This window comes from Anser anser (assembly GCF_964211835.1).
Source record: "Anser anser genome assembly, chromosome: 11".
Lineage (NCBI taxonomy): Eukaryota > Metazoa > Chordata > Aves > Anseriformes > Anatidae > Anser > Anser anser.
In genome coordinates, this window is record NC_139732.1 from 16,216,421 (window position 1) to 16,243,519 (window position 27,099).

Below are 27,099 nucleotides of genomic sequence, written 5' to 3' on the forward strand. Positions count from 1 at the left end.
TATGTTCTTTTTCTTCACACTTAATTAACTGTACTTACTGAAGACTAAAGCTTGGAGAAGCTTAATTTCAAACGGCACTGAGGACAACGTATAGAGTCCTCAAAATCCTAAAACATGGAAGCCTGGAACCAGATATTTAAGGAACAAAAAAAATTGTGTTATATATATTCCTCTCAGACTACAGTCAATGATCTGGTTGAGCTCTGTTTTTGTTCTTTCTGCTTACTGTCGTCATTCAACTTATCTAAACAATATCAAATCACTTTTACACTGAAAAAAAAAACTTTTTGGCCTCTCATTCTGACATTTAAAAAATTAAGAGAAGATGTGCATTATTAGTCTAGAGACTCAAGAAGAAGCGGCGGGCCATGAAATTTCTGGAAACAGTAGGCGATACTACTAGCTGATGGTCTTTTTGTCATTGTCTCTAAGTTTGATATTTTTGAGCAATTATAAACTAGTTTTGCCATATCTGATATAGATGCTTTGCTACTCATCTTGAAAGCAGCAAAAGAAATACCACCAAAAAAAGGAGTGAAGTTCATTGCAGTTTTCTAAGCAACCTGACAATACTCAGTGCTAATATACTAATATGTAGGTCATAACACAATGAACACATATCTTGCCTTCCCCCTGCCCATGCTCAGAAGTTAGATCTCCCTATCATCTGGGTAAAAGATGAACACACTAGTATTTACGTGGATGATTCACTATGAAAAGTTTTATCTGTTTACATCCAGAGGTAGGTACTCTTTGTGCTTTGAAGTTGCAGTGCTTCTGTGTTACGTAATGAGTCTTCATAGCACCAAAAAAAAATATGTATTTGAAACAAAAAAAATGGTTTATTACATGCGACTTTATACAGTAGTAAGGGGAAATCCGATCTCAAAACAATTTTCTGAAACCAAAAAGAAAAAAATGCAACTGCTAAGAAAGCAATCAGACTTTATGCTACCTGTCTTGATTTTTAATAGAGATAGCTGTATCTCTCTCAAGACAATTTGATACTGGATATAATCCCCCCCCCCCCCCCAAAAAAAAAAACCCAAACTTTAAAGCATCTCTTTCAGAATTTAAAAATAAAGTCATTTACATTTAAGATATGCAAGGAAGAAAAACATATGTATTGAAGATCTATTTCAATCTATAAGATTGAAAATCTATTTCCTTGCTTCTATGCATACAAAAATGAATGGTACCAATACACCTAAGAAATCAGTATTCATAATTATTCCTCATATTTCAGTAGTTTTTTTCTCTACCAGAAAGCATAGAAAAGCATCATTTTTTTTTGCATCTTCCTTTGAAGATAACTACTAAACCTTGAGATATTATTTGTTCGTATGCCACTAACATGAAAGCTAAAATTATTTGCAATCACAGGTCACAGAAAATATATAAAAGCATCAGAAAGTCAAGAAAACACAATGGTGCTGTTGTTTCACATTAACACATACCTTACTTGACCATATAAATTACTACTAACTAGCATTACTGGAGAAAAACATTTAAATTTAAAGAAGTTTGAATTCTGTTTGTACCTATGACCTTCAGAAAAGAATGGCCTGTAATAGTTTCAGTTTAAGAATCATTAAAAAATACTGTTTTCATTTCCATGAAATAAAACCTTTCAAGTCTTACTTGCTTCTGTAATTCCATGTACTATCTGAAATAGTAAAATATCTGGGAAGTTACGTTAGATGTTATTGCTCAGACGCATCACAATCACTAGTTTGAACGGAATGCCTCTTTCCATTTCAGAAATCTGATTTACCTTAATGTTTAATCATATGACATTCATAACAATGTAGTAAGTAAAATAAATAAATCAGGCTTCAAAGGCATAAAACTTTACTTACTAATATTCTACAAACCAGATTCATCTGAAAAGATTATTTACTAAATGTGTATATTTTTACTTTTTTTTTTATTCAGTTCTTCCTAGTCCATTCTTCATGGACATGAAAGTACATCAGAATATAAGAATGCAGATACTGTAGCTCAGCTGCAAGAAACTGCAAGCTATGATTATACAGACATCTAAAAACAGGAAAGGAATGATCAAGTTCTTTACTGGGAAAAAAAGTTAGGCATGTATTGACCTTTTGGTAAAGATCCATTCTTCAAGAGGGAGATTTTTTTTTTTTATATATATCCACCAAAAAAATGTCATTCTAAAAGGACAAGTATGAATAAAAACAGTCTTGAACAGCGTAAGGCAACAGTAATTTTTGTTACCTACCCTGGTAACTTATCCAAGACTTAGTAGTTTCACCTGAAGTACAGCAGTAGAAAATTTTCTACTAGACCTGCTCAGCCTAAGTTTAAAGGCTTCTGGACTTCATTATAATTCTTCAAGCTGTTTTTCCAAAAGTAGCATACTATTACCATACCCGTCAATGGAAGACCATAAATACATTGAGTTGTTCCCTTACCAAAAGGGAAATGTAAACACATACTTTTCTTGTGGAGCTTAATTCAACAGAGCAACTCTCAGACCAAAGACGGAGACTGTCTTAGATTGAGATTTATAAACAGAGGTACATGGGTTAGCAAAGATACAGTGAAAATGGCTAATGACTTCCACAGCAAACAGAAGTAGCACTTAACTTCTGATCTCAAGGTAATTAAATTTATTAGAAATGCAGATTTGAAGCCTTCAAGCCTGATATAACCCAGTAAATGCAAAGCCTTCCAATCAGTGCAAGTCAGGCATCCGCATGTCTTCACATTATTGAGTCAATGTTACTTTCAGCATTTGTATTTTTTTTTTTGTATTTGTATTATAAAATAACACACACAAGCCTGATTCTGCTCAAAGTATCTCAGGCAAAACTACCTGACAGTGTTTACTTTCTGCAAAAGTGATTACTACTTTTTGTCACTAAAATAAAGCTCTGTAGGAAATCTCCTTACCAGTCAATAAAAGATAATCATGGATACTGAGAGAAGGAGAGCACTGAAAGTACAAAAATATGTAAAATTCTTCTGCAGATGAGTATAACTGGAAAATAATGAAGTGTAAAGCGAGATTATGAATATACATGAAAAAAGTTCTCACACACACCCTTCCCATCAGTGGTGTAAAAAAAAAACTTATCACCAGTCACTGTAACATGCTAAAGATCACAGAGCTGGAATCTACCCATTTCAGCTTTCCATACTCACTGACCTCTGAAGTAAACACTAGAGAGACTAACTTAAGTGATTGAAATAGAACTCTAAATACATGCATAGCAGAAACTGTTTTTATGTGCTCTTTTATTCCACAGGCAGTCCTAGTAATTTTTAACTCAATTGCTTTTATTCAACATAATAGGCCTTCATGACTATGTAAGTTGCTAAAATATGTAAGTTCTTAACACAAAATTGAACTGTACATTACATAATCATCTTGTTCCAGTTATAGTTAGAACTGACACTTACAGTGCAGTATGGTTCCACACCTTTCTCAAGTGGCATAGCAACTCTTAACTCATGTTCTTTATTCTGAATTCTATTAGCAGCAATGAAACTTGGAAAGAAGTAATGATTACTTAATCATACACTTGTTGATTAACTCTAAACTAGATTAATTAAATGGTAATTAAGATTTTCTTTTGTAGACTTAAGTACTCTAACATCTAGAATATCTACTTGCAAGCTATTAGGCATAAATAGAATTACCTGCATTAAGCAAAAAAGCTATTTTCTATACATACATTAATGTATGAATATGCAGAATTACGATGCCAATTACATGAAAGAACGTAAACATATCGAAGTCCGTGACAAACACATCCAGCAAACTAGATATTAGTAACCCATTCTAGAATGTTTACATGGTATTTTAAAAATCACAAGGAAGTTCATGTGAATATTTAAGAACGTACACTTACGTGCAAGAATGACATGTTTAGTGTCTATTTTAAAGTGATCTAATGACTTCCAAGATCATCTCCTGGTAATAGGAAAAAAAACCAAACAAACAAAACTAAAGCAACGACAGTATTTATCTAGTCTGTAAGAAGAACATTCAGGTTCCGTGACTTGGTTGTGTAGAGAACTCATCACCTAAAACTATAGTTAGTTGCTCAACTAGGAGCTAACATCCTACCAGCATACAGCTCACGAATGTGAAGTAGCCTGCACATTCTGTTTTTAACTGAGTATCTTAAGAGAGATTGATGCTGAAAAGTCAGTATTTTGCAAATATCACAGATATTCAAACATCTAATTTTGTCTCCGAACTACAAAAATAGCAACACATCAGCAATGAATGCAAATATGTAATTAAACACCCATCAGTGGTGTAACTGCTACTTAAAAAAAACCACACTTGTTTCCTCTGCCACTTACAACTTCTTGGTTTCCTCAGATAAGCGGAAGGTCTGCTGCCTCCCATTTGATCTGAACTTGATTCTTTTAAGGAGTAATTATTCATATTATAGCAATGCCTGATTTAGAAGCAATGAACTCTTCACATCACCCGACAGGCAAGAGGGGAAAGAAAGAACTGACAAGGTTTGCTTTGGCTTCCTTAACAGCATAATTTCATTTTCCGAGTTCAAGGACCTAATTTTGTTGAGGTACAGCATATTACATTTAGAAAAACTAACAAACAGCTTTTTTCCCCCCCAAGTGTCCAGGAACAACTTCTTTCTCAACTCACACAAAAATTCATATTGAAACAAATTTTTGACTTCTCATGTTAAGACTAAAACAGTATGCTTATGACTACTTGGAATTATATTATGACAACAAACTGGACAATAGCATTGAGGCATTATAGTATTGCCATTATTACCACTTGAAAACTCTTTTAGATTAAGCCAATAATTGATCATACATGTACTATACAACGGTGAAAAAAGATGCAGAAGTGGAAAAATAATGCAGAGGAGGATATAAAATTGCAACTGTTATTCAGTTGCCAGTGGGTAATAAGAATCTATCCCCTTAATTACTGCATATAGAATTTCCTAGTTCAGTTTAAGGTACACCAATCATTACTGTATTGCATTGCCAATCGGCACTGTACATCCTCTGCTGTGATACTGTTGGAAGTGTGGCATCCGTAGGTTTCTTCATGATGACTATTTACACATGCCTGAGGATACCAGGGTTTGGCATTCAATCCCTTCATATTTTATAATCTATCAGAGCCATTTCCATAATAATCTATCCTATTGATACTGCCTTGATACTGTTAACAGTATAGTTCAACTTAATCATCTCATCAAAAAACATTAAGAACTCAGAAAGCATAGTTTCACATAAGGTATTTCACTTCTAATGTGGTTTTATAGCTCTGGTTTGTATTCCTCATTCCCTGACATTTTGCATGTCATCTGGTTAGTTTCCTCAGGGAAGGTAAATCAACCTCACTCTTGGAGTGCAAGCTTCCTAATAAATTAAAAAAATATATCTTTGTTTGAGAGCAAAAGTATTGTACAGTTGTTATGGTAACTGGATTTTAAAGAGAAGTACATAGCTTTGAGGGGCATCTGTTTAATTCCCAAACAAATCCTTCACCCCAGCTGTCCTCAAAGGAATGATTTTAAGTCAGTCTCTTGCAAGATGCAAAGAGTGACTTCCAGCTGAGAAGCTTAGCACAGCTCCCACTGACTCAATGAAAGGGGTGATCCCTTTATTTCAGCTGGAAGAGTTGCTGTTTATATGAACCACATGAGTTCTTACTTACAACTCAGTTCTGTTACTGCAAAGGGTGAATACATTGGAAGTCCAGCAGCGGCGGCACTCAGTGATTACATAGTGCTATAGAGCTTAACTGTACTTGGCAGAAACACCCTTGTCTCTTCCTGGACATACATACAAGAATAAGTTTTAGTGCAGGTATAAGGTGCTGTACAGATACGCAAAAAGGAGTATGCATAAATGGAAATCTACTTGGCAAGTACAGCAGTAGTATGGGGGCAGAGACACAGGAACAGCAAATCAGAAGATGCTGCCCATGGATGCAACCATACTGTCAGCATCTGTGAAAGGAGTTTTAATATGAAGTTGTGAACTAAGAATTTAAGTTCTTTCATATTTTTAAAAAGGCTGCTAATATACTTGAATCAGCCTAAATATGCAACATTGACTTACAGGTGCAGGGTTCCCCCACATCCCAAACACCCCTTCCTTCTTCCTGAAGATGCAGCACTTGCATATGCAACGTGCATACACAAAAAGACAAAATTGCGAATGAATATCCATACTAGTGAGAAGCTATACAATGCCCAGTAGTTTTGTATAAATAAGGCCATCGAACAGCCAAAACAATCATCCGACAACTCAGAACTACAACCAAAGAGTCAGGTAAGACTGCTAATGTGATACGCGGCTATACAAATTAATTCTTTCAAAGACATTTACCATCTAGCACAGAGTTAAATAAGGCAACTGTGACTAAGTGACTGAATATGCCAAGAATCAAGCATTAGAATAGGTAACTGTTGCTGAAGCTAATATCTCTAAGACTTTTACTGAATTAGATCCAAAAACAAGTTTAAAAGACTGGATGGGTTGAGAAAGGGTAAAATACTATATCTAAATTTCTGTAATCTGGGATAAAAAAGATATCCAGAGTCAACTAAAACAAAGAGTTCAAAATGAAAGACTTTTAAATAATACATCACATTTTAGCTGTTAAAAACACACATACTTCTTCACTCACCTGATTGCATAAATGTAACTTTTGTTTGTATTTAAGTCTTAATAAATGCAATCCTTAGTTATAACAAAACATCAGTATTTCATACTGATAGAAGCAGAAGAGAAACAACACATAAGAATAAGCACAGTAGAATTCATTATTTATATGATTGCTCCATGCTCACTTCCTTTTATTTATTTTAAGTGTCTTTCTGTTTTCAAGGCTGATTTGAAAGATTGGAATCAGATGGCTGTTTATACACATGAAAAACATCTTCAAAAATCTCTAGGTTATATCTAGTTTATAAACACTGCCAACTTTCTGCACCTGTATTGAATCAAGACAGTTTATAAAGGAGGAATTGTATGTTCACAGATGCATCTTAACATTAAAGTCCATTTTATTTACATGACCCTGGAGCCTTGTCCAAACAAGCTCACTTGAGCTTTACCCAGATGGTGGCCATTTGCTTGGGCTTCATTTATTACTATTCCCATAAGTTAAGGCAGGCAGCCAACTGGCAGGGAATCACAGACTTTTGCTGCAGGGATTATGTCTTCATCTTTGCATGGAAAATAAAGGAATGACAGTTATAAAAGTGCTAATGTTTGCATCACTTTCTTGCTTAACCTACTGTGTAGATGCTTCTTTTGTGCCTGAAAGCAATGTAAACGTACATTAATAAACAGCCACGAAAAAAATGCAGCAAGAGCAGAAAGGAGTTGACCTTAATTAACAGTATACTAGTATTGCAATCTAAAGTCTAAAATATATCTTCAAACCTGAAAAGAGTCAGGTTACAGTGGGATAGAAGGTAAAATATCAGAGACCAGGATGCTATGAAAATATAAAGCAATTTTGCAGCACGTTCATGCTGAATTAGATTAATATGAAGCTTTCTTACTGAAAAATAAGGTATTTTGATAACATTATTAAACAGATGTATGAATATGTTAGCGTTTATTTAAAATCTCACAAGGCATTTTATTCTGTATCTTAGCATATATGCAACAAAAGACTGGTGCTACCTGCAAGAAACTTACATGCTAAACTAGAACTTTTTACTAGTGCGTAATCTGACTTATCTGTGACAATAAAATGTTACTTATTTCTCTAAGAGATTCATATATTTGCTTATTATACTAATAACATACAAAAGCTATTACAGAATTGGATGGTGATAAGTAAACTTATTAGGATGGTATTTTCCTTAAGATATTGCTTCTAGTCATATGTGATCCACTGAGCTATATCCAGTTTGAAACAGAAATAACAAAAATAAAAAAATTGAAAACCTTTCTTAAAGAGCCTGCCCATCTAAGAACCAAGTGGATGTTAAGAGAAATACACCAGCAGACCACAAACTATCAGACATATGTTGAATAGCATATCTTTATCTGAGGATTGTACAGTTAAACACCACCGCTCTACTATTAAAATGAAATGACTAGCATATGACATGGAACAGTATAGATTTATATTACAAAGATAAGTATCAATGTTTATACAATATCCGGCCTTAAAATAAATGTAACTCCTTATATTCCATCAACATTAATAATACCAGTACCCGCAAAACTTTATCATGTCCCTGAAAGATGAATTTCCAAGTAACTAATGAACAGACAGCCAAGCTTTCCATTGAATTAGAGTAGCTTCCCCACCACCACCTGTTTAAGAAAAATTTATGTACTCTAAGTTAACTTCTGAGTTTTTAGAAGTGTATCATTTTATAGTCAGGGGAAATAAATTCAGAACAGCTTTAGAATCCCATGTGAATACCCAACTTTTCCAGCTAGAAAGTTGTTTAGATATTTTCCCCCCTTCATCCAGAAATCCAACTTTGCCTACTGGAAATTTATCAATAACAAACACTGAAGCCCCCAAGAAATAAGACATATTTGACTAAATAAGATACACAACCATTTATCTTGCACATAAACATAATAAAATATAGTTTTACTTCAAGAATTCTAAATCAATCAAGAATTAAAATAACTTCCTACATGAGGCTGAATATTTGTAACTAACCAAACCATACCCACCAGCACCCAGGAACCACCACAAAAGAAACCTCACCACACAACCTAGGTCAGGTCATTTTTTTGAATTACCCAGCTCAACCCCTTCCCCCTTCCCCCTTCCCCCTTCCCCCTTCCCCCTTCCCCCTTCCCCCTTCCCCCCCCCCCAGCTTAGCAGAAGAACCTGAATGTCTTTATCACTCCCCACCTCCCTAAATAGAACACAAGCTGAAAGAAATCTGAGTGATTAGTGAAGAGGTTTTCTTTAAGGTATTTTACAGAAAGAGCTATTCAGACTCACAGCAAAACAGGTGCACAAAAAGCTTAGCATTATGAAAATAAGAAACTGTTTTAAGAAGCGTTTTATGCCCCATTTCCCTAGCTTCTTACTCTTCTCTTGTACAACTATGGGCGTATTTCAACATGCTTTTTCTTTTAAATTCTTTATGTTAGAAATACAGTAAGTATACAAGGCTTTTTTTGAACGGATCAGACTTTTAGAACTATCTATACTGCCATTTTCTGCTAGACATCTCATAACATGGTATAATATTACAGATTTAATTAGCTAGTAAACACATTTTCTGTGTTAACGATCCCTAAATCCCTTCAGGGAAGTGACACACATTCCTCGGTGACACCTGCCCCCTCAATCCCCTTTACCCTGCAGCACTCCAGAGCAGCATTAATACTATTTTAAAAAGCAAAATTTTAAAATGGGGAAAGCTTCTACAAGCACCTTGGTCAGTTCCAGGTGTAGAAGTTACATAGTAGATCAGAACCACAACTTTTAACTTCAACAAGTAGTACCAAAACAAGCATCTACATTGTATAAAATAACAACACAACACTAGCATACTTGAAAGGTGTTTATACCACACTACTAACAAATCACAACACAGACTTACTTGCAGCACTGAGGAATAACTTCTTCTCAGTAAAGTCACAACTTGAAGCACTTTTTCTTATGAAAAACAAAACAAAACAAAAAACACAGAAGTTTTCTTCAACAAAACACCACTAGCATTCTGTTATCTCAATACCAGTGAGGCACAGCAGGAGATACTTAGGCCATATGTTGTACGGCTGCTCTGTGTTATTATCTGCCTCACCTGGTAAGGGTGAGGTAAAACTATTTCCCTCCTTTTCCACTGTTCAAAAGAGCTTAACAAACTCTGAGGAAAATGCCTTGACTCTCCTTATCCTGTAATGGGGGATGCGCCCTGCTATCATGTTATCTCACTGTGCTCTGCAGTGGAAGTTTCCAGAAAGCACTGAGCAGGGCAGGGCTGTGCTGCTAGGCCTAGGTGAAATGGCGGCGTTTCCACAACCTGCACAGGCTGTGAGGAGCACTTCAGTCTGTGACACCACAGGAAAGCTCGCTGTGAAGGAGAATACCACCTTGCCTTGCTGCTTTGTCGCTGCTAATGGTACGGTGACCGTGTTTGATGTTTTTTGGGGCAAGTGGGGAGGTCAGCATTGGGTAACTTCTCTGGGAATTGATGACTGTGGTGGTAAGGGTGTGGCCTCTGTCCCTTCTGTCATACTGCCTTACTTCTCAGACTATGTCATGTGTGTTGGCTATTGCTTCCCCCCAGAAACGTTTCTATAGGGCCCTGGTGACTCTGAGGACTAGCTGCCACTGGGGTGTGCTTGGGTGCCTTCTGCCTACTGGGCAGGCTGGCCTTGTGAGTGATTTTATGCTGTTACTTAGATGCAAACAAGGAAATGCTTTTCAGGTACAGGTTTGCTGTATATTTTGTTGTTGTTAGCTGTGTACACTTTAAAACTAACTTTCTTAGTTGTTTTTACACTGAAATTAACGAAGAGATTTGGGAAGGTATTAAAATTCATCCTTTTCTCAAACAAGCGTCCTAATGTTTCCCCAACTTGTCCTAAAGTTACTGTTCCATTCCCATCAAGGAATTCGTCTTTAGCTTTTGTTACTTGCTGAAGTCATACTGGTTTTTGTCAGGTTTGTTGACCAAAAAAAAGAGTTCCAGCATGTGTTTAAATTTTTCCCTGAACCGAAGTGCTTGTTAATGATTTGGTGAAATGTTTTTCAGTAATGTTTCCTTTAGTCTCGATATTAATGTAAACACTTAATACCTCACTTGCATCGAAGTCCAGTCTGCAGCCAAATAATGGTCGCAGAGGATTATTGGGACTGTATAAGCTTGAAGTGTTGGGTTTTGTGCTCCGTTTCTAGCCTTGCACTGAGGATTCCTGGCACTGGTCGTTGCGGCGTTCCTCCCCATCAACTCTGAATTTGTTGGAAGTGTTTTTATCCTCAATATATTATTTTCTTTTTCTGCATATGTTTATAAATTTAAAATTCTTCTTCCTAGCAATCATATTTGCTCAATATGTGGATTCCTGTAGCTAATAAGTTTCATAGCAATAAGCATGTTCAGTATCTCACAGTTACTGTTCTCACAAAGTACAAATTGTTTTTCCTTCCTTTTTTTTTTTCTTTTGTCATCTTGACTCCACCTGTACCACAAGCAAAGCTTGTTGATAAAGCCAAGGACTCACTTGATAGGCTTTTAATCTAATCTTTACTGCTAATTCTTGTAGTACTAAGGACTCTTATTATTATTATTTATTTATTTATTTATTTTATGAAGCTTCTGTTGCAGAGCAAAATGCAACTGTCTTGATGGCTTTATTTGTGAATTTTCTGCAGGCAGTATGATGTTTGGGGGAGTGGGGTGCAGATTTCTAATTACAGCATTATAGCAGGATTTTACATTTGAAGAATGATCCAATCTTCAGTTTCCTGATAGTCACAAAACTCATTTGTAGTTTTATATTCTTTCATATTTTCATATGAAATTGTTGCAAAATGCAGATGTAATAAAGCTGTTGCTTTTGTCCTTCATGAACACTGATAACTCACATTTAAATTAAATTATTGCCTCAATTTTCTTCAGATGTCTTCTGTATTTCTAGTGATTTTTCCCTTGTAAGATGTTTTATTTCCAGGTTAAGGCTGTCTGTCTTTTATTTCTCTGACTGCTATTGTAGTCTGGTGTGTGACAATTACTGTCAGCTTCAACAGGCTTGAAGATGTTGCAATTCAATCACAACACAGCAGTTTTGTTTCTTCACTGCAATGTGGGCTTCTCTACGCATCTCAAAGATGACTTCTCTCTGAGGTCAAAATATTTAATGGTATGTTTCACAAGACAGAAGCTTGTAGGCCAACTTTCTTGCATAACACTGAAAAAAAAACCTTTAAGTTTACAGGTAAATTTTAAGCAAAAGAAGAATTGAACTGAAAAGTGCAGCGGAGTTCAAAAGTAGACATCCTACTAATAAAGGTAGAATTGCATCAGGAAAATGTGAGTAGTGTCTGAGGTACTAGTGTATCGCTATGTAAGGTTGCTATTTATATTTTTTTAATAAGTTACTTTTCACTAATGTTTAGCTTCTGTGCTCAATGCACAAACATTCCAGCATATATAGGAAATCACATTTTTCAGTTATATGAACAATTGTCTTGAATCCAGATTTTTTGCAACAAACTGTGAAGTCAATATGTGGGAAATATTTTACATACAGTTTTGAAATTAACATATAAAAATTTCATTTTTACATAGCAGAGTTGCTGCCTGGAAATGATCTATAAGACAGGAGAAGTCAAGAGGAAATTCTGTCATTTCTTCTTCATAGTACGGGATTTCTTCATTTCATCATGTGTATGTGTGATAAAACATTCTGATGGATGAGAAGTACTAGACTGCTGTCCTTCCTGTTCTAACTCAATGTTGAGTTGTGTTTGTCACCTCTTGTGAGCTTTCCTAGACATTTCCTGGAAATCTCCTAGGTTATAAACATGGAACTTCAGCACTAGGTCTTTGATCCTGGTAATGTTGTAAAGGCTACAAAAGCAATTCTTGCAGGATCGATCTATTAAAGGGGGTTCTCTTAATGGCAAATTTGAGCCCATGGTGTGGATGCTAAGAGGAGGAAAAAAAAAAAGGTGTCTAATAGTAATTAGAATTCTTGGTTGTAGTTAGTTATATGTAGCTGGTCAAAGCTAATTGGATTTGTTAATTTAGTTTAACAAATTGCTCATGGATCGCTAATTACTTTGCGGCCTCAGATAATAAATTCATTACATCAGCAATTTTCCCATGAACATTGAGTTTTGAAGGATTAGCACTTGCCAGACTGTTCAAGTATACCATGAAAAATGCATAGAATGAAAATTACTTATTTTGATTTCTAATCCTTTGTTACTTCTCTTAAGAAATCATAAAGTATTAATTTGACTCTAGACTGAGAACTGTGGCAGATTATGTTCATAGTATGAGCACTGTATATATTCCATAGTTCTGAGTCTGAATACTATTTAGAAATCTGTTCTTAATTAGTGTAAAGAAACAACTGTGGTTTTTGTAGTGTTATGGTTTTTATTTTTTTTAGAAGTGTTAAGGGAACATAACTGACTACAGAAGTAACCTTAAGTTCATTTTAAGTGCAATTCATAAAGGGTCAATACCTTTATTATTTTATGGTCGGGGAGCAATTTTAGACACTCTTTATCTGTCTGCCCACTTCTTAACTGGAGGGATGTGTGTTTATTTGTTGCCTAGTTCTGGTATTCGTATGTATGAGTGTTTCTGCGAAGTTGAAACAAATGCCCATGTCCTGAAAATATCTTCCTTGTGCACTTTTAACTTTTTTTTTTTTGGTTTAGCTTGATAATTTCAGTTTTGTTGCCAATTTTCTGTGGGTTTACTTCTGATATTGGTGTAAGTGCTTTTGTAGCATCAATGGAAGTATCTCATATATATTTTCCCTGACATGGTAACAGCCCCAGAGGAGCCATTACCATCACATTCCAGGCACTGGAGCTGTTACAGTGTCAATGAAGTGTCTCTCATACTTCCATCCATATGGTAACAGCCCCAGAGGAGTCATTACAATGTCAGTGCAAGTGCCTGAGTGGTTATGATGTCAGTGCAAGTGCTGTTTTAATGCCAGTGCAGAATGGTTGTGCAAAATTCCATAACTGTGATGAAAGAAGGGGGTTATTTTTAGCATATTGTTTTGGTTACTCAACCTAAAATGTTTGAATATAAGCTTCAAAGAGACAGAGATCCTCTGTAATGCCCTATATATGTCCTATGGCATGGTAATTAAGACAAAAATTACTTAGGAATATGCAACTTCTACTACACTGGATAGTGACAACATATTATAAAGATGCACCACAGCACAGTTGATGCAATAGAGCAGTAACCATTGTCTAACTAGACAAATACTGAAAACCTCACTTGTGACAAAAAATAAAAATAAAAAATGTGGTATTTGCACTGCATTTGCAGAGAGATCTGGACAGATCAGAGAGCTGGGCAATCAACAACCACATGAAGTTTAACAAAAGCAAGTGCCGGGTCCTGCACCTGGGATGGGGCAACCGTGGCTATACGTACAGACTGGGCGATGAGACGCTGGAGGACAGCCCCACAGAGAGGGATCTGGGGGTTGTGGTTGACAGCAAGTTGAATATGAGCCAGCAGTGTGCCCTGGCAGCCAGGAGGGCCAACCGCATCCTGGGGTGCATCAAGCACAGCATTGCTAGTCGGTGGAGGGAAGGGATTGTCCCACTCTACTCTGCGCTGGTGCGGCCTCACCTCGAGTACTGTGTGCAGTTCTGGGCACCACAGTACTAAAAGGACGTAAAACTGTTGGAGAGTGTCCAGACGAGGGCGACAAAGATGGTGAAGGGCCTAGAGGGGAAGACATATGGGGAGCGGCTGAGGGCACTGGGCCTGTTCAGCCTGGAGAAGAGGAGGCTGAGAGGGGACCTCATCACAATCTACAACTTCCTCGTGAGGGGTAGTGGAGAGGCAGGTGACCTATTCTCTGTAATCACCAGTGACAGGACCCGCGGGAACGGTGTTAAGCTGAGGCAGGGGAAGTTTAGGCTGGACATCAGGAAGAGGTTTTTCACCAAGAGGGTGGTTGCACCCTGGAACAGGCTCCCCAGTGAAGTAGTCACTGCACCAACCCTGTCTGAATTTAAAAAGCGATTGGACTGTGCACTTAGTCACATGGTCTAAACTTTTGGGCAGACCTGTGCGGTGCCAGGAGTTGGACTTGATGATCCTTATGGGTCCCTTCCAACTTAGGATATTCTATGATTCTATGAACCCATAGAGCCGAGTGTTTTAATCAGTGTTGTTAGATAGCCAGATGAACAAGGTGAATTAAGCATTTGTTGCTTTGCCAGATTTGTTCATCAAACCAGAAGTTTGCAAATAATTGCACTGAAAACTTGGATTTACTTCAGAAACCAACCAATGAGAGTAACATTAAAAAAAAAGGAAATAAAAGTGTTTGTTTTTTCACTGAAGCAGACGACATAGAAGAAATGTAAGAGTAGTAGCTCTTGACTACTTCTGTGTACAACTTTGAGTAATATTAAGCATTTTGATTTGTCATGCTGAAATGATTCATGCTGAAGAACATAGATTGTGATAAAGGGATTTGAAAGAACCAAAGTTTTCATCTGTGTCGTAGTCTTTTTTTATGATGTATGTTCATGGGGTTTTTGTGAATTATTTGGTTACGATAGCTATCACATCTGATCTACATCCTATGCCTTGTCATTACTCTTATTTTAAATCAACCTAGCAATTGGTTAGTGATTAAAAATGAATCCCAATAGTAGTTCACAAATAATGGTATAGGGCAGTAAACCGGCTATTGTCAAATTAATTTTTATCAATCTGAATTATTTCTGAACAGCTGCTCAAAAGTGAGGTTCACTGTAAAGAAATTGTTAAAGTCTAAAGTACAGACTACACAATAATTAAAAAAAAAAGTTAAGCATTTAATGCTTTGTTAGTTCATATAAATACGTTTACAATAAAATGTTTCTAGGCTGGTTGATTTTCATACAATAAAAGACAAATTAATAATTGATAAAAGATTTTTTCTTTAGAAGGAAAAGACTCTAAGTCTTTGCACCTTTTATTCCATGCACTAATCCACATGAACACTTGTTAACTATACCACTGACTGTTTTCTCATTTGTACCTTTCCTGCGTTCTAATAGCATCTTAGTCATTGTTTAAAATTACACTTACAGTTACAGTTGAAAAACATAGCCTGACTTCACTGAAGTTGAAAACATCTTCATTACTTAGTTTAGATGTTTCAAATCCAACAGTTCATTAATGCAGTAGAAGGTTAATTGTTTTAAATGTTCCATTAACAGGAGTGAGATGTCTTTACTTCTTTTTTCTTTTTGAAGTGAAGAGTAGTATACATTCTTTTATTCTTGCCTTTATTAATGTATAGTAAGGGAGTAAGGTGGTAATGGTCCTAGGACTGCAGATTATCTACCTCTACATAACCACAGTTACTTAAGTTCATTATGGTAACATTGTTCAGTTACTCCTAGCTGTTAGTAATTTACTAAAGGTGATTTTATTTTCAGCTTCTTTAGAAGCTTTAGCTTCTCTGAATTTAGCTTTTCTAAATTTCTTTATTTGCATATTGCAAGTAACCCCAACTCGATAAAGGTTTTTTTTTTCAGTTGACCAGTAATTCTGGATTTTTGAGGAAGGCAATCCATACATCTTCATGTTTCTACAAGTAAATGCATGACTGGATATGCAACTAAAAATAGACACATATTGATGCATATTTCTAAGGTAATATCATCCCTCCTCAGTCAGTGGCAATGTTTTGTTTGCATTCACTATAGTAGCTTTTTTCATGGCAAGCAAGCTCTGTGTGCAGTGCAAAATACAGCTTCAGATGGAAGAGCACCATATGTTTTAGTAACTTCAGGAATTTCAGTATTTGCTCTTCAATACTTAGAGAATAAAATACTGTTAAGCTTTTTATCTCACTATTTTGCCTTTTTACTGTTTGTTTTGTTTGAATGTCTTGTTTTGTATTAATTAACATTGATAGTTAACCCTCAGTGCCGGAAGGAGTGAGGCCATTCTTTAATCTTGTTGTCTATCATTAATTTACTTACTCTTCCCTTACTTGTCCATTAGAGTAGTTATATTATGTTTTCTGAATTGTTACAGTCTATAACTATCAGCAGGGGGATTTACACATTCTGTTACTCTTTGCACATCAGGGTTCAATTGTTTTTGCTGGACTGATAGACAAAATGCTGTTCTTCCTTGCCATCTGTTCTCAGAAATCCTGAGGTAGGATGTTCAAATTAAACCACTTAGTATAGACAAACTCACTGACTATGTTATGTCCCTAGAGGAAAGGCCCCTGGATCCTCTCCTCCATAATTTGCACGAAGTCATTTAACATTTTAGATGGAAAAACTTTAAGAAACACCTCTAGGAATTCATTAAAGAGAAGTTAATAGGTGGCTTCACCTTTTTGCTAAATCACTTACTAGTAGAGCTTTATATATTTTGCTGGAATATTTGTGATATAAGAAATTTATTTTGACAATGTGTAACACAATGACATTGCAGTCTGCAGATGTAGGCTGTTAGAGGTTAAAGAAGATTATTTAAAAAGTATGCATTAAAAGAAATGACAAACTAATTCTGAGACAATGTTGATGCAAAATTGCTTGATTTTCTCACTCATCCTGAACTTTACCAGCCGGGCTCCATTTTAATTCTGTCATCCTAAAAGGTCAGCCTATAATGCGGACTGTGATGTTAGCTCTGTTTTTACCTGTATTAAGGGACAGCTTTCTTCTTGTCCTGATTTAAATCTCATGTTTCAAATGTGTTGTGATGCTCATCATGTAAGGGGGAGAAAGAATACTTAAATGGTAGGAAGGGTATGAAGTTCTGGTGGGGATGGACCTCAAGTAACTAAAGGGTAAGAGCTGCCATTGGTGAACATAATTACATATGGTTGACCATACAACATAAATTAGCATGTGCTCAGAATATACTATGTGTTGTATGTATGAAGATGTCAAACCTGTCAGTATCTACTAAAATGTTCTTTAATAATAACTTTCATACCCATATTTCACTTTCTTCCAGGGGCTATAGCTTATAAACTATAAGCAGCTTGAAGATTTGTAGGGGAATTAATTCAACTTTCACATTTTTATATGGATCTCTGTAAGAACTACTGAAAATGTGTTTTGTTTTGATTTGGATTAGTGTTTTAAGTAACAAAGTGCTTTGCCTGACTCTTAATACATTACATCCAAGCACTAATGCAATAGAGTACATAATGATAACATTTGGCTCTGCCACTCCTGCAAACACCCTCATCTCAGTAGAGGATGTGTACTGAATGTGGGTTTCCTCAAATAATATAGTACCGTAGTGTAATTTAGTTGGAGTTCTACCTTTAATTTTTGGCATTGAATAGAAAGAAGAAACAGAGGTCCAAACAGCCTGGCTATCTTTATAAAAAGTAATTTTGAGATTAAGTAGGGTATGCAAGGAAGGATTCAATATGCACAGATTTAATGTGTATGTTTCCATAACATAAGATGCAATCTACTCCTCTTGGTGAAGTTTCAAGCTCATATTTTTTCTGACGCTATTTTACAGTCATTTTATTTCTTTGAATATATATGTATCTTTATCCTCTACCCATCTTATTGTGTTTAAAGCACTATGAATTTTGCTGGCCACTTCACTTCCATTCTCATCAGTAAGATTGACTGTGGTGCTTTGTTCAGTGTAACTTCTAGGTTTCTCAGAGACCCCCAAGGGTCTCTGAAGACTAATATAGGAGCTGCTTCGGTCATGCACCTTTAAAAAGCACCACAGCTTCATGTGAGAAGAGCTTCATGTCTGCGCTTATGAACAGATTACTGTGATTCACGATAGCTCTTTTTTGTCTTGCCAGTTTCCTCTCATTCAGTGCTGAATTGTGGACCTATTATGTATCCTCTGTAGTGAAGGCGAAGCTGACGTTATGAAGTGGACAGAGCTGAAGTTGTCACAATTGCTAATTTGTAGCATGCCAAATTCAAATACAAGATACCAGTAGAATACTAAAGGTAGATACGTGGATGTATCTCAATAATCTGTCCAATATCAGACTAGTAGGGTCCGTTTGTCACTAAGTATTTCCATATCTATTTTTTCTTTGTCTTTTCTGACCACTTCTCAATAACTGGGAAAAGAATACCTCTCCCTGTGTATTGCTTTCACTCAACAAATTTCAATTGGAACAAAAGTTTTGAGTAACTTGCAAGTAAGGCCTTGGCCGCTGTCCTGTGGACTTCTGGTGCTGGTCAGGCAAACCTTTCACTGAACTTGCAATAAAACCAGGAACTGTTTGGCTGTCCTGGAAGTTTTGTTTGAAGTTTTGACCCATTAACAAAATACCATTTCCCCCCTATTTTTAATGCAAATAATATTCATTTGAATAATCACACATAATGTGATAAGAGAAAGGGAAATAAAATAAAAGTACTGGTAAAAATCAAAACTATCTTCAGAGGTGGTGATTATTAGAGAGAAGATAAGAGACTAGTTAAAAGGAACCCAAACTTATATCTTACATGGCTTTCTCATAGTTTTCTTAGCTCTGCATTTTGCTCAGAAACTTGAGCACACCTTACCTAAGTATCAAAAATAGGCCTTAGATAGCAAAGGAAATGTCTTCCAGGAAATGTCATGAGGGAACAAAGAGGCTGGAGGTGAATATAAGTGTCTAAAAATTATTAACAGAAACATTCTTGTCCTAGGATGGTGTCAGGGGAAACAGCATGCGAAGAAATAGCTAGGCAAATGGTTTGGTGTTACAGTCTACAATGACCTTGCTGTGTTACCAGTGAGAAAGCAAGAATGACCTCTGTCTTCACTGGTGTTTTTTTCTCAATTTCTTTGGAGGATAGCATTGTCTGTCAGAATTTTTCTTGCATGTGCACAAGAACATCGCAACTATGGACTTCCTTCTTTGCTGAGCGTAAGAGCACGTGTGGGAGTTGGAACAGTGCTTTCTGTGCTGTTTCTTTTCCGTGCTGTTCTGACTTGTATAGGCCAATTAGTGAGATTCAGCATCCAGAGTGTGGCATGCTTCTTCATCTTGATGACTTCCTGTGGTTTGAACAAAATATTTTAAATTTTTCTGGGGGTAATTTTATCTATGCCTTATCTCTTTCCATAGCTGAGAAATATTTTCAAGTTTCTGCTGGTTTAGTTGCAACATACTTCCCTCGTACTGTTAACTGAAAGCCCCGAGGCTGAGCACATGTGCTGTCAGACATTTAGAGCTGATTGAAGTGCTGGTAAGAATTAGCCACAGTTAATTGTCTAGGGTGTGTTTTGCTCTGAAACCCTTTGGTGTGCAGAAATAGGATGTAAAAGAATTATTTCCCTTTTAAAAACAAATAGGCCTCGGTGTGAATATTTTTGTATTTTATGTGCACATTCAGAGCACTCTTATTAGGTAGGCAGCAATGGAACTTTGAAAGCACAAATCTCGCTAGATAGAGAAGCGGACAGTAAGTTTTTCATAGCAACTCTGTGGAGACCTAAATAGAAATGTCACAGGAATGTAACCAAAATTACAAGAAGTAAAAGAAAAAGCTCTCTTCTTTCCTATCTTTCCAGCTGAGTGTACTTCTAAGAATAGGACTCTGTGGATTATTAGTTCTTTCCTTGAATTACCTGGGGATGGGAGGTGGGGAGGCTATGTGTTTATCTGCATTTGCTCTTAACAAGACCTGAAACAATTGCCTTAAGACATACTGCTCTGGAGTGTGGTGACCTGGTAAAATTTTGCTGTTTGTTCTTCCCTGGAGTTATTTTGATGATCACATAACTTAACTGTCTTTTCCAAATTGTATGCTCACTGTGACTGTAGACCCCCCTCCCACTCCCCTTTTCAAATGCAAATTTTTGCAATAGTAATCCTTTCTGTACTAGCCTCCAGTCACTGACAGACCTTGAATTCCTACAGTTTGTTACATATACCCGCTGTTTAACTGTCAATCTGTAAAGCCTTATTTTTAGGATTAGGTATTACTCCTCATTCCAGGGAGGTATAGTTTTGAGTGATCTTTGTCATAAGTGACCTAAAATGGAAAAATAATAAAGGTGAGATTTTAATTTTTAGAAGGGCAACAGAAGTGTTGTATGGTTGTAGGTGTTAAGGATTGCTGCATTTTGAGGTTTCATGTTTACTGACTTGTATTATGCATCCTCAAAAGCCTGGACGCAGTGGACAGATATAATTACATTTCTGCAACAATAAACATAGATGTGAAGAAAAAAAAACAACACACTGCTGAATGACCTTGGAGAGGAGTGCCTGGGGCACACTGCTGTGGCAGCTGACATCATTAACTGTGACTGTTATGCTTGGGTCCTGGTATAATCAGACATTAGAGGAATGTTTCACAGGCAGCACCTTATGGATGTCAGTCTCTCATGCACTCATTATGATGCTCTGTGTGTTTCCTTGTGTGAGACAAGGAAGATCTACCTTGAGGCATATCAGGCAGTGTAGCTGGAGGTATTAGAAATCTTGACAGAGTAAAGCAGTGTATTAAGAGCTTTCGCACTGATGATCCTCTTAAAAATGAGACTTCAGAACACCTATTGCATAGCATGATTCATCTAAGACATCAAATAAGACGTTCTTAGACTTTGACTGCAGTCTTATTGTTGTGTTCCAACTGAAAAGTAAAATTAGTAATAACTTCTAAGATACATAATGAATTTCTCCACAATCTTTTTGCGTATTTGTCTTGTGAAGAGGTTGATTCCTGAAATCAATCACTGAATCAGTGAACTGAAACCTGAGTGAAGTCACTTTGAGGATAAATATTAAAAACTATGCCAACGTGTGCTTTCCATGCTGAGAAGTAATTGATGGTAAATACTTTCTGTATCAAACATCTTTAAAAATCAGCTGAGATCTCTTTTCTTGTATGTCCTGTTCCTTTAAAGAAGAAAGATTTTATTTCATAGCACCATCTTGTGAATCCCTAGCATGTTAAGGCCTCATGACGTGTTCTTGTGAGTATTTTGTCTTGAAATTAGGCAGTCTTGCTTAGATTCTCAGTCTTAAGAGTTCAAGCATGGCCTATTCTCACACTTTTCCCCTCATTTCATTGCATTCCAGACACTAGGATAGCTATCATGTTTGTGATTTTAAAGAGATGCTAGTGTATGATTGACGTTCCCAGAAGATATAGAACTACTCTATCTACTTTTTCCATTATACTGCCCTCCCAAATATTCTCTCAAACCAAAAACTGACCACTTCCCATTTGCATTCACCAATACCTTGATAATATTACTCAATCTTGACTAGCAAGGATGTTTCCAATTTGATGTTGATGTACAAATCCTGTATGTTGGTCAAGAATCTGGGTAAGTAACCAGACATATAGTGGAAGAACATTACGTTCCAAGGAAAGAAACCATTTATCATAGGTAGCAAGAAATACAGCACTAAAAATCACTTGATTCCATGGTGTTTTACCATACATTTATTCTTCAGGTAATACTAATTGAGGTAATACTAAATATGCTTTTGCAGTTGAAGAAAATGATTTTGTTAATTAGGGATGATCTCATAATTTCTGAATTTTAGGCAGGGTTACAGAGGAGAAAAGGTTAAATACTGTAGTTGTTTCGTAAAGTAACAGTGAGAAAATTACTGGAGGATGTGATGAGAGAGGGAAAAACAGCAAAGATCTGATTCATATGTAATATAATAACTGAGTTATGAATAATAGTATAATACCTTATTTTTGTGCTCCAAACAATGCAGATGTCAGCTTTTATTCCTTTCTTTTTATTGAAAGCACCTAATTTACTGCTGTTTCAGAGTTCTCTAATGCTGATAACAAACAGAACAGCACTAACTTTCAAGTAACACTAGAATCTGTGCCAGTTTCAAATAGTGTTTCTTCAGCAGGCTTCTCTATGGGATAGTTCACTCCTAGATTTATTTTCCTTAAAGCTTAGATGATGACTTACTACCTTAAAGTGTATTTATGGCCAGAAAAAAAAAAAAAAGGAAAGAAATAATCTATTGGTATCTTATTTATTGTATAAAGCTTAGCTACTCTAATCTACTCACATTATGAAGAGAATTCAAAATGATAGACCCATGTGAAATACAAGTACTATCTAAGCTGTTATGATCTTTGAGTTGACTGTCAGATTCATTGTCTCTTCTGCTGAAATGCCAGGATTTGGTCAGTTTTCTGTCCTGAACAAGTGACATGGCCCTATTAGGGTCTGGAAAAGGGAGTTGTCTGAACATTCAGAGAAACAATTGCTACTACTTTAGCCAAATTTCTAGATATGATTAGAAATGGAGTGTATTATAGATTCTTAGAAAAAAAATCTTTCCTGTAAAGAGGTAAGTATTTGAATGACCTTTCAGTGTTTAAGTTTTGTGTACACAATGTGGGTTTAGATGTATTTACAGTCAAATTAGGATTGTTTTGGTACACTGAGTGAACAAATTTAGGCGCAGGTCAACATCAGTTACATAGATGGTAGTGCAGATTTCTCAGACACCCTTTTTGTCTGTCTTGTGGAATCTAGATTGTGGACAGATCTCAAAATCATGTATTTTATGCTTATTGGAGGAATACCTTTAAAAAGAAGTAGACACTATGCATTCTACCCATTAATAGTAAGCTGATTTATTTTGCTTTGAGGAGTGTGGTGTTTTTTAAGAGCAATTCACTGTCAGGGAAAAACTTTGTTTTGTTATCATGCTCTGAATCTGCTTGAATAAGGCTGTTGAAGGTTATCTGGCATTCTGTATCCTCAGCTAAATACCTGAAGGGGGGAAAAACCGTGAACCTTATAAAGGGATGTATTGGGTTTGAAGCATCTTGTTAAGAAGCAACCATAAGCGCTGAGTGATTATTTGCCAAGATGTTTCATGGGTTTGGACCCTGAAAGAGAATTAATGGAAAGATCATGCGATAATGGTTGGTAATATTTTGAATATATGCATAGATGTTCTGGAAAATAATTTCCTAACAGCTGCACCAGTCTGGCTTGGAATCATTTCATAACTACAATAAAAGAAGCCTTTCTTCAAAATAGACCATGGCACTGTTATCTGTAGCAGTTGTTTGAGCCAACAATATCCCATAGATAGTTGTTTTGCTGTTTCTGGACTGGATTCTTAGCTTTACATCCATAACAGCAGTAGACGTGTGCTTGAGCATAAATGTAATAAGGTTAGTGGTAATAACTGTGTGATAACTGAAGATGAGGGAAGCAAAACAGATTCGGTTCCCTCAGAGGTTGTTATTTAACCTGAACTAGAATTCCCACTAGCTGTTTAGTCAGGTATAGGTTATACCTGTGCAACTGGTCATTTCTTATCTATAACCAATAGAAGATAGTGATATACAAAATACTAGCTAGTTAGGATGTTTCTGATATCTTGGAATTTATATCGACAGGGTAAGATAATATGTTCTCTATATTTTAATTTATTGAAACTTATTTATGGCAATTCTTGTAAAATTAGAAATACTAAGCAGTTAAGATATATTTGTTGCATAGCATTCCTGTTCATTTTTTTTTAATGTGTCAAAGCTTATAGGGAATCAAAATTTAGTTCAGTGCTCAACTCTTGTGTGTCTAGTTATAATGTGAGGTCAGAGTGCTTGAATTTGACAGCAATTAAGTTTATTCACATCATTATTTCTATCTTGGGTATGCTTGATACAATGGGATATTCTAAGAACAGTAGAATGTTAATACTTTTTTCCCCATTTAAGGGATGTGCTCTTAGCTGTATTAAGAATGAAAAACAGGATAACCCTATGTGTTGTGTTGTGCACACACAAGTACGTGCTTGTAATTTTTTTCCATGTGCTAGTGCCCTTTAAACAAGACTTCAAATTTATAGCCAAACCTAATAGAATCAAGACAAACAGAAATTGTGAAGGGAAATAGCCTTTTGCAATTCTTAATAAATGCTCTCGATGTTTACTATATTTCTGCGACCGAAAATGCCAAATATATAGGTTACACCATTAAATCATATATTTCTGCATTCTTATGGTATTTTCTTCGTTTTTCCCATGTCCAGATTTTTACAACATCTGGCGTATTTATAGCAATTAGCTCTGGACAGTCTGTACTGCTGTCATTCTCAATTGCAAAGTCCAAGAACATAAACTAATTATGATTAGAAATGATTTAGTCAATGCGTAAGTAGTTTCTTAGTCACTTAAACTGTAGAGCTATCAAATCTGACAGATATGACTGTTTTGATGTTTTCTTTTATTAAAATTAAGCTTTTTGTAAATTTTAAGTATTGTAGGTAAAAATATGAAACAAGTGATGTAAAAATTGTTCAGTTGTTTTGTTTTGGATAGAACACCTTTATATGGATTAAAGAATCTTTGATAAAGGAATTATAAATAAACCACAGATCTACTTGTAAAGTAGGTGTACTTATGAAATAACTGGCACCAGTATATTAAGGTTACTCGTCTGAAAATAAGAGGGTGGTTTGGCAGATTTTTATGAATATATGTAAAGATCACTGTCAACATCACTGTAGTTAATTCACTTGTCAGTTTTAACTTTTAACTTTAATACTGAAGTGTTTCTGCAGAACTTCTTTTTGCATATTTACCATACCATAAATAAGGTCATCAATTATTTAGCATATTAATTACCTCAGTTAAAATGTTTATCATTGGCAAAGTTATTTGACACAAGACGGTGATTTGTGCAAAAACACTATTATACAGTAACAAACAGATGCTCTAATGTAGATTTCTGCATTGTATAGAAAACTCCAGCAATGGATAACTAACTTTCAATGATGGAAACTTTGATGTCAGCTGTTGCAATTTTCTAGTATGGGAAAACTGTAACTTGTTCGCTTAAGTTGTGGTTTATTGATGATGGCAGTACTACATGTCTCGCAAAATCTAACATTCTGCTGATGCACTGTTTGGTATGCAAATCTGGAAGATATTTGCTTTTTGTTGACAATGTGACTTATGTAGGGAGTCCCAAGTAACCACTGCATTTCATGCTCATGTACACGCGTGTATGCACATGCGTACATCTCTTTAGTGGTGGAGAGTACATGCCTACAGATCCAAATGCTGCTTGAAATGTGGGCTGCTTAAAAAAAAAAAAAGAAATAATCTTTGTGAAATCTTCGCCCTTATTGTAGTGATAAATTTCTGCAGCTTTCTTGTCAGCTGAATGCATATCTTAGGTTTCCTGTTTTCTTAATGTTCAAGAGGCTATTTCATTGTGCCTTGCCAGTCATCTGTGATTTACATCTGATTAGCAAAGAATTAATGTGCTCGATCATCTTTTTAATTACCTTGAAGAACAAGATTGTTTGCATCTCACTGTATGTGTTAAACCTGAGACTCGCAGCTATGCTGTGAATATGAGAATTATACAGCATGTATATTCAACTCCAAATTATGAAATTGAGAAGAAGTCATTTAGTATAAACTACTCAGTAAATTTTCATGAGGTTAACAGCTTTCTTTTGTAAACAGGTGTTCCTAGCTTGTCAAGTATTGATACAAATTGTAAAGCAAAGTATACTTGAAACCTTTTCTCTGACAATCCTTAGACAAAGATAGTCTTTAGTATGTGAACCCTTCATGTCTGGTTTCCATAGGAAACACACAGAGGGTCACAGATTGTGGAGTGCTAGCTGTGATGCCTACAAGTGCCCCTCTGAATGCTACAGTTCAGATATTTATCATTTGAAGTATCACTTCCCACATGGGACCAATGCAAAGTCTGAGAAGAAAGACTTCGTTACGATGTGTAATTACAATATAACTTAACAGTTGTATTTTCATGCCCTCTTTTGTTATTTATTTATTTATTTTTTTTTTAGAAGAAGAATTTAATTGCTCATTTCTTCTTTGGTACAAACCAGAATAGCTGAACTGAATTCAGTGGAACTGTTCTTAGCTACTGAGCACCTGTGCAAGGGTTAGGAACGAGGTGCATTTTTAGGTAGGGCTTGAACATTAAATACTGGTCTGTGCTGACAAAGGCATTGGAGAAAAGTCTGTCTTAATCCTGGAATATGTAATGGCAAATGAATAGCAGAATGGGTAACGATATGGCCTACATGTCTTTCTGCTGTTATTCCATACTAGTCTTTTTCCAATGACCTCAGAAAATGAATAACCCTTTTTTTCCCAGTGTGTTTCTGTACCAAAATGCCTACTTGGCGCACAGACTGAAAAATGAAACCCTTTACATTTTGCAGTATAATATTATTAGATTAAAAAATAAAATTCTGGCCAAAGATTAGTTGGAGAGACTGCATTTTCAAGGCTTCTGTCTCACATTGCTTTTTATAGCCAAATTCCAATATTAGTCTACATAATCATTTCATTCCACTTGCTTTCTGCAGAATGACAGAAGCAGCTAGTAGTTGTTTTGTTGAAGTCAACAGAGTTGATGCAGGTTAGCTGAGAATGTTGGCCTGAGTAAATTTAGTTCCTGTTTTGAAGTCAATAATTTT

At 35.9% G+C, this 27,099-nt stretch overlaps 2 protein-coding genes across 4 annotated transcripts in view; one reads left to right on the forward strand and one right to left on the reverse strand.

Moving 5' to 3' along the window:
• The window catches only part of LOC310879844 (uncharacterized protein), a 796,982-nt gene that overhangs the window by 576,838 nt on the left and 193,045 nt on the right, over positions 1–27,099 (reverse strand). The window contains exon 1 of one of the 3 annotated variants that reach the window (XR_014571147.1): positions 9,570–9,716. The exons of 1 other annotated variant lie outside the window; for it this stretch is intronic. The gene's annotated coding sequence lies outside the window, so the exon portion shown is untranslated. Of the gene's footprint in view, positions 1–9,569; positions 9,717–27,099 lie in introns of those variants that run through there. One more of the 3 variants, XR_014571148.1, reaches the window with a different exon arrangement.
• Positions 9,942–27,099, forward strand: part of CDH8 (cadherin 8) — a 360,695-nt gene continuing 343,537 nt past the window's right edge. Inside the window, exon 1 of the mRNA XM_083794664.1 lies at positions 9,942–10,091. Coding sequence (XP_083650790.1) covers positions 10,089–10,091 — 3 coding nt within the window. The 5' untranslated portion in view covers positions 9,942–10,088. The remainder of the gene's footprint in view (positions 10,092–27,099) is intronic.